Source organism: Protopterus annectens, chromosome 13.part0 (genome assembly GCF_019279795.1).
Source record: "Protopterus annectens isolate FY-2018-M chromosome 13.part0, PAN1.0, whole genome shotgun sequence".
Taxonomy (NCBI): Eukaryota; Metazoa; Chordata; order Ceratodontiformes; family Protopteridae; genus Protopterus; species Protopterus annectens.
In genome coordinates this window covers 1,067,538,502-1,067,547,589 of record NC_056747.1, presented here as the reverse complement: position 1 = coordinate 1,067,547,589, position 9,088 = coordinate 1,067,538,502, and the positions used below count along the sequence as shown (strand labels likewise).

Here is a 9,088-nt window from a genome sequence, read left to right as displayed (position 1 = left end):
ACTCACACTGCAGCCTGTCTATTACAGTTAGCAGAAGTACACACATGCACACACACACACACACACACACACACACACACACACACACACACACACCTTCTTGTGGAAGGCACTAAACACTTCTGCGCTCAAAAATTACATACAGTGCCAAAATCAGGGGCAATTTTTAAATATTGCTGTTATAAACATCGAAAGTTGAATAACAAGCTTTGCATTAGCATGCATTTTCTGTAAGATATGAAGTTTGAAACTAAAATATCTGTCATGATTTATTGACTGCAATCCACAATGATTTACCAAAGGACACACATTTTACAAAGGACTGACCAAAAAATATGAGGCACAAACCTGGACATTCTACAAATTTCTGGACATTTGGGAAGTATGCTGTGCCTTGCCTTTTGTTCTTTGCTAGTTTGGTTACCTATGTCTGATACACAGCGTGGTCAGGTACATGGGTACGCCTTGTTTGGTTGTTAGTATGCGTGCATCAGTTTTACGTTAGTGTATTTACTTTAACCTGTCCCAAAGCTGTGAGAAAGACAGCTGTTGTCTCTCTAGTCCATGCCAGCATATTGGACCCACCTTCATCTAGCATGGACATACCCCACTGCCTGTTACTTCACTGACTGCTGATCTAAGCCACCCACCACTGGTGTGGTGGGGAATGATCCTGCTACCTACACTCTGCCTGCTGCTACTGTTGCCTCAGTACTGCATTTAGTAGTCATTTCTTTTCATACTTTCTTATTACCCCATGTTCAGGCCTAATGGTCATATTAGAACACAGACTCCATCACATCAGTTAAAATGCAAATGCCACGACCCATAAATCTAACCTCTTCCTAACAAAGTTAAGGGAGTTATTGCATCTGATAGATATGGGAAGTTTGTTTCATTTCTGGCTGTTGAAAATGAGGCCATCTTACTCCTCTTGGTTGTTCTAAACATTTGGATCTTGTACAAGAAATTGTTATTCCATTGAAATCGTGTATTATTTATAATCTCAAGTGCCAACAGCGACCTTAACCTTTCATCATGCATTGCTTTATATCTAAGACACAATCCTTAACTTCTGTATCGTATGTAATAGAACTATAGGAGCAGTGCTAGGCAAACAATTACGAGAACCTTAAGAGGCCTAGGCATATGCACCTTTAAGTAGAAGTACTTAGAAGTCCTTGACATGTTTTATGAGTAATTAATAGTGCTGATGCCCCAAATCAAGCAGGGTCATACACAATAACCCTGGTATAAATGTATGTCTACCTATTCAGTCATAAAGACTAACCTTAAAGGCTGATAAAGTATTACTTTATTAGACCTCTAGTGAAAATGTATTCCTTGGGCTTGCTATGCATTGAGATCTGGTATTGTCTTTTCTGTCCATTCCTCACTGGATGGGTCTTGGATCCAGCCACGGCTGTTTCCAAGCCTTGGATCCATTGCTCAGGCTCCTCCACCTACCCATAAAGCCTTTGAATAGAACGAGCTATCTCAGATCTTGGCTGCCACCTAAGTGTTTGCAGAGCCACTGGTTCTGTGAAGAAATAGGATATCAAACAGGATTGGATATCTCATGGCTCTAGAAGAAGACACAGGTCAGCTTGGAACAGCTGGTACATTACTGAGTATAAGGAGTTTTGTGCTAATCTGTTAATATAGTCAAAGGATTTAGGATTTTTAATTTGTTTTGGTTAAAAATTGTTGGGTCCTTTCCAGTTGAGCAATATATTTGGACTTATACGTATCAAAGGAGGCACTGTATTCCATGATGGGTGTGATAAGGGATGACTACCATGGTAAAGTTATTTTTCTTTTGATCTTGAAAATATTCCTTAGGAATTTAACTGGGTCAGATAGAAGGATTTCCTGACTATGGTAGGAACATGATTATTGAATGAGAAAGTGTTCCACACAAGTACCCAGGCTTCCTATGACCATATCTGTTTGAAGAGGAGTACCACTTATAACATATGAGTTGGGGACAGCTGAAAACTACTGTGCTGCACATTTTGTACGCCAGTCCAGCCCTTTTTGGAGTCAATTAGTATCAGTGGATGAGCAGATAGCAGTGTGCAGCTTGCAGTCATCAGCAAATATGGTCAATAACATTTTAGGTATATTGGCTTGAATGTTGGCAAAATAAATGCCAACAGAAGAGAGCCTAGCATTGATCCTTGACTTACCTCAATAGTTACAATTTTACATTTTTGAAGGTACCAGCAACTTTCCCTTAGCCAGTTTGCATTCCAGTGAGCAATGTAAGGGTTTACATTAAGTTTGTCTAATGTTTCAATAATACCAGCATAACAGTGTTAAAAAGTTTTGGCCAAGTCAAGAATAACCAGTGTGCACAGAGTGACCACTCTCCACAGCCACTGTACCTTTTTCAAAAAAGTTTATTAGGTTCAGGAGACAGGACCTGCCCTTCACAAAACAAAACTGAGGGTTCTAGCTCAGTTAAGTTGCTTTTACCCATATAAATGAGTTCTACTATGATACATTTCTGAAATTTCCCAGGTCTGTAGAGGGAACCACCCTTGTATAGAAAAGTCACAGTGGCTATTCTCCAAACATCAGGGACAAACCCTTGAGTGTAGCCTAAGGCTGAACAGTTTAATTAGAGGCTCATAGAGTGTACTTGGTCCTGATGAGAATGCTTCTTCTTCTTCTTCTTCTTTTTTGGCTGCTCCCATTAGGGGTCACCATAGCAGATCAACTGTTTGCATTTCTTCCTGTCCTCTGCATCTTGCTCTGTCACACCAACCACCTGCATGTCCTCTCTCACCACATCCATAAACCTTATCTTAGGCCTCCCTCTTTTCCAGTTACCTGGCAGCTTCATTCTTAGCATCTTTTTCCCAATATACTCTGCATCCCTTCTCAGCACAATTCCAAACCAACGTAATCTTGCCTCTCTGGCTTTGTCTCCAAACCTTCCAACCTGGGCTGACCCTCTGATATACTTATTCCTAATCCTGTCCATCCTCGTCACACCCAGTGCAAATCTTAACATCTTCAACTCTGCCATGTCAAGCTCTGACTCCTGCCTTTTTGTCAATGCCACTGTCTCCAACCCATATAACACAGCTAGTCTCACTACCCTCTTGTAGACCTTCCCTTTCACTCTTACTGGTACTAGTTTGTCACAAATCACTCCTGACACTCTTCTCCACCCACTCCATCCTGCCTGTACTCTCTTCTTCACCTCTCTTCCACACTCACCATTACTCTGAACTGTTGATCCCAAGTACTTAAACTCATCCACCTTCACCACCTTTACTCCCTGCATCCTCACCATTCCTCTATCCTCCCTCTCATTCACACACATATATTCTGTCTTAGTCCTGCTGACCTTCATTCCTCTTCTCTCTAGAGCATATCTCCACATCTCCAGGGTCTCCTCCACCTGTTCCCTACTCTCACTACAGATCACAATGTCATCTGCAAACATCATAGTCCACAGGGACTCCTGTCTGATCTCGTCTGTCAACCTGTCCATCACCATTGCAAATAAGAAAGGGCTCAGAGCTGATCCTTGATGTAATCCCACCTCCACCTTAAACGCATCCGTCACTCCCACCGCAGACCTCACCGCTGTCACACTACCCTCATACATATCCTGTACTACTCTTACATACTTCTCTGACACTCCTGACTTCCTCATACAATACCACAGCTCCTCTCTAGGCACCCTGTCATATGCTTTCTCTAAATCCACAAAGACACAATGCAACTCCTTCTAACCTTCTCTGTATTTCTCCATCAACAATCTCAGAGCAAACCGCATCTGTAGTGCTCTTTCCTGGTATGAAACCATACTGCTGATCACTAATCATCACCTCCCTTCTTAACCTAGCTTCCACTACTCTTTCCCATAACTTCATGCTGTGACTGATCAGTTTAATACCTCTGTAGTTACTACAGCTCTGCACATCACCCTTATTCTTAAAAATCGGTACCAAAACATTTTTTCTCCATTCCTCAGGCATCCTCTCACTTTCCAAGATTTCATTAAACAATCTAGTTAAAAACTCCACTGCCTTTTCACCTAAACACCTTCATGCTTCCACAGGTATGTCATCTGGACCAACAGCCTTTCTGTTCTTCATCCTCTTCATAGCTATCCTTACTTCCTCCTTGCTAATCCATTGCACTTCATGATTCATTATCCGCACATCATCCAACCTTCTCTCCCTCTCATTCTCTTCATTAATCAACCCCCCAAAGTACTCATTCCATCTGCTCAACACACTCTCCTTGCTTGTGAGTACATTTCCTTCATTATCCTTTATCACCCTTACCTGCTGCACATCTTTACTAGCTCAGTCCCTCTGTCTAGCCAATCGGTACAGGTCCTTTTCTCCCTCCTTAGTGTCCAACCTTTTATATAACTCTTCATACGCCTTATCCTTAGCCTTCACCACCTCTCTCTTTGCCATGCACCTCATCTCCTTATACTCTTGTCTACTTTCTTCATCTCTTTGACAATCCCATTTCTTCGCCAACCTCTTTCTCTGTATACTCTCCTGTACTTCTTCATTCCACCACCATGTCTCCTTGTCCTCCTTCCTCTTTCCAGATGTTACACCAAGCACCTTTCTAGCCATCTCTCTTACTAGCTCTGCTGTAGTTACCCAGCTATTCGATAACTCTTCACTGCCATCCAGTGCCTGTCTTAACTCTTCCCTGAACATCACCTCACAATTACCCTTTTTCAATTTCCACCATTTAATCCTTGGTGCTGCCCTCACACTCATCCTCCTCTTCTTGATAACCAATGTCTTCTTACAAACCACCATCCTATGCTGCCTAACTACACTTTCCCCTGCCACCACTTTACAGTCTCCAATCTCCTTCAGACTGGCCCTTCTACATAAGATATAATCCACCTATGTGCATCTTCCTCCACTCTTGTATGTCACCCTATGCTCCTTCCTCTTGTTAAAATACGTATTCATCACAGCCATGTCCATTCTGATGAGAATGCAGCATGGCGTATTATCTGGTCCCACAGAAAAATTATTTTTAGCATATGACAGGGATCTTAAGACTTATTTCAATGTGATTGCAAAGGGAAAATACATTTTCTTGAATAGTGGACTTAACAGTGAGTAGCTGGGATTATGTTAGCATGATTTTTTTCTGCTGATATATAGGATATATTTTTGGGATTGGAGTGTGTGATATTATGGATGAGCTCAATGCATTGTTGAACATTATTCCTTAATTTTCTGGCATAACTGAAGAATGATTTGTAGTTTCATTTGCTATTTGTAGTGATCTTAAGCTCATACTCTGCTTACCTATACATTTTCTAATAGTGCTATAAAGTTCCTTGCTGGCACATTTCAGTGTTGTATTGAGGTAAATGGATGGGTATTTCTTTCAACTTTAGAAAGGTTTATTCTTGAATTTACCATTAGATTTAGAGTAAAGAGGTAAAAACCTTTCTGTGCAGCTGTTTAGATGCTAATAAGAACTGGTGGTAAATGTGGTAGCCCTCACAACATGTCTGCAACCTATGCTGGAGATTTCTGGCTTCAGGTGTGTTCTAAATAATGGTAAACACACTGTCTGTTCATCTTCAGAAATAAATCCACACTGATGATGACACTGCATGTCAGACAAGGGGAAGGACAAAGGATATAGCATAAATAAAAAAAAATCCAATGTCTAAGAATGCCAACTCACCTTGGCACCATTCTTATCCTAGCTAATAATGTGGCTTTGGGGGAATGAATGGTTCAAAGGGCTTGATTATCTGGGTGGAGTTGCTGTAAAAAAGATGGTGACCTGGATATTTTGTTTAAGCTGAATGAAGGATCTTCTTCAAGAGGCTATGACCATGAGTTAACAGAATAAACCTATCAAGGCAAGGGCATAAAGAAATTTTCCTTTACCTAATAGGAGGTGTATCATTTTTGTGGAAATGGTTATGGGTGCCAAAGTTATAGGGAGTAGTGAAGTAAATAGGCAAAACAGGTTAAGGCTTGAAATGGAAAAGGGTTTGTTGCAACTAGGGTAACATAATTATATTTATTGAGTCAGTAGACATAGCACTTATTTCTAACTGTGTAGTTATCTCGTAATGACAAACTTTTTTGTATCCAAAATATGTTTACTGTAACTTTGAGGTATGCTTTTTTAGATCTGTGTTGGCAAGGGTGAAGAAACCAATGGCTTCATAAAGGTTTCAAGTGGAAAGAAAAGAGGTCTTGTCCCAGCAGATGCCCTTGCAGAAATATGACTCCACAACCAGCACATAATGAGTGAGTAACACAGCTATCACATTAATTTCTAAATTACAAGTTTTATTTTCCTATTGACACATTACTCTTTTTTAATCAAAACAGTTTGCTGGAAGGAAAGAAGGCTACGTGGAGCTGGTGGGCTTGGCGCTGTTATGTCCCACCTGTCCTATTTGTGCAGCAGCACTTTCTTTACATGTCTAATTTTGAAGTAACTACTCACTTTTAAAGAAGAAAAATAGGCCAGGTCAGCTTTGGATGCAGACTCTCCACCACTGGATGTTGATTGGCTTCAGGATTAGAATTGGAGAACTTGTTTAGTGTAAACAATGGAACTGTGATATGTGGACACACCTGCAGCTGTGAAGGCTGAGTATATAATGGACAGAGACCCTAGTGACGTCCACCATGCTAATCCAGTAAGATCATTGAAGCCATACAGAGTTTCTGTCAGGCTGTCTTACTGCAGGGATTCGGGAAGTTTCTACCCTGACAGTTGCAACATGTGTGCGTGTATCCTTTGCTATGACTTTCACATAGATAATGTAATGAGGAATGAGTAAGTAAGTTTTGTTCACCTACAGGAAAAAATTCTCGGGGAAAGCAATAGTATTGCTGTACTCTTTATTCTATGTAATGTATGCCATTTTATTGTTTATGATAGCCTAGTTTAAATCAACAGAAACAGATTTTTTGAGAACTATTTTAGCTTAGTTTGTGCAAATGATTCAGTCTGCTTGTGCTGATATGACAGAAAGCATCAAAATGTGTCTTGCAGAAGGACAGACTATCTCCTCAGTTAAAGAAATCATGAACACAGGTACACTGCTGAATCGATATTCTTATCCTGGATACAGTATACTTCAATAGCATCCAGTGAGTTACAAAGGAATGTTGGCTGGCATTAGCATATCTGAACAAAAACTGCACCATAAAAGGAATTGCGCAAGTTCTGTAACACAACAGGATGTATTGAACTGCACTAAATAATTATGTTTTGAAAAAAGAGACAATATGCTCCTCTGCAATTACGTGTATGCATTCGCCACCTGTTTACAAATGTAAAATAAGTTCAACGCAGTGGTAATGTTGATGGATACCTCTGTGAGCTGTGGAGATGAAGTGTAAGTGAAAATTACTAGGAAATGTTAGAAAATGTTTCACAAGGACTTTCAAAGTTAAATTTAAGACAGCTTGTGTTTTAATATGTAAACTGCTAAATTTAGGATCTAGGGCTTGGACTGTCAGTGTATTCTCAGCATCATTAAGAACTGTCAGTAACTGTGCATGGGAAAGTTTGCAGTTTTATAGGTAGGTGTAAAACCCCAAGGAATTTACCCAGTTTTAATTCTTGTAATCTATAAATAATCTAACCCATTTACCAATTTCTCAGTAGAAAAGTAACCTTATTTATGTATTGACATATTTAAATGTTATTAGCGAAAAAAGCACATTGAACTGTCTATAAAAAGAATTGTCTGTAAACTGCAAAATTCCTATTGAATTTTGGGTCTGCAAATGATAAGAGACCATTACAACAGTAAAACTATTGAACAAAATAGATAAACATATAATCAGCAGTAAAATGATGATCACTGAACAGTAACCAGTAATCAAACCTGGAACATGGCGATACTCAAACTGCAGTGTACAACACGATGTGTGATATAGTATACTGTTGTTTGATGTGGGGTGTGTTATATGGTATAAGTTCCAAAATTAAGTGACTTGAACTACCTAAGAAGGGAGAACATGAGATCATATCACACACCTGCTATAGAGAGAATTAATAACTTATTTGATTTTGTTGATGGATAGCATGAAATTATTTCAGACAGCATTAATGCAAGTAAGATTAGCATCCTGGCTGCATGTAGTTTCTTGAAATAAAATATGCAGAATCTGAGCATACATTTAGTAGTCTTGTAGTTGTATTTTAGAAAAGGAATTACAAGGGGCTTGTATACATGTTGATACTTGGAATGAACCTGCATGATTAGTCTTTGAGAAGAGAACAGATAAAATAAAAACATTTGAAATGAATGATGGTGGAGTGGTGGCAAGAGAGAACTACAACTATTTTAAAAGAAAACAGATATTCCCTACAAATTCTGAATATTAGGAATAGTTAAAATTCTGTCTGGAGACATTGGATATCTATTTTCTGGAATTTAATTTATTCTGTGCAGAGTTACAGGAAAACAGGAGCCTATCTTACCAAGAGAAAGGTGGCAGCACACACACACGTATATATACACACACACACATACACACACACACACACACACACACACACACACACACACACACACACACACACACACACACACACACACGCACACACACGCACACACATGCACACACGCACACACGCACACACACACACACACACACACACACACACACACACACACACACACACACTGGAATTCTATGTGTAAACCTATGTTGATATGAGGAGAATGTGCAGTCTCTTCACAAAAGATAGCTGAGCTGGGAAGTAAAGTGAACCAATGAGTCAAGTGCTATGAGAAACATTACTAAATTGCTGTAATCCCCTCTGTCCCCTCTACATAAGTGTTTTAAAATAATTTTAGAACCATAAAGACAAAAAAGTCACAGCTTGAAACTCAGTATTATTGCCAGAGTATAAATTGTGATTTTATAGCTGCACAGAACTTCTATTAATTTCCATTTTTGAACTAAATTACTTTCTGATTGGCCACTGAGCTACCATGCTTAGATCCAGCTGGTGGGTGATGCTGCGCACAATACATAGCTTACAATTCTCAACTCAAAACCTTAATTTAAAGATAACACTTGATTAAGGGAAA

The 9,088-nt window shown here is 39.5% G+C and overlaps 1 protein-coding gene across 1 annotated transcript in view; it reads left to right on the top strand.

Annotated features, from left to right (window-relative positions):
• The window catches only part of STAC2 (SH3 and cysteine rich domain 2), an 816,617-nt gene extending 808,452 nt beyond the window's left edge, over window positions 1-8,165 (top strand). Inside the window, exons 11-12 of the mRNA XM_044055061.1 lie at window positions 6,155-6,275; window positions 6,360-8,165. Coding sequence (XP_043910996.1) covers window positions 6,155-6,253 — 99 coding nt within the window. The 3' untranslated portion in view covers window positions 6,254-6,275; window positions 6,360-8,165. The remainder of the gene's footprint in view (window positions 1-6,154; window positions 6,276-6,359) is intronic.
• Window positions 8,166-9,088: the final 923 nt, after the last annotated feature.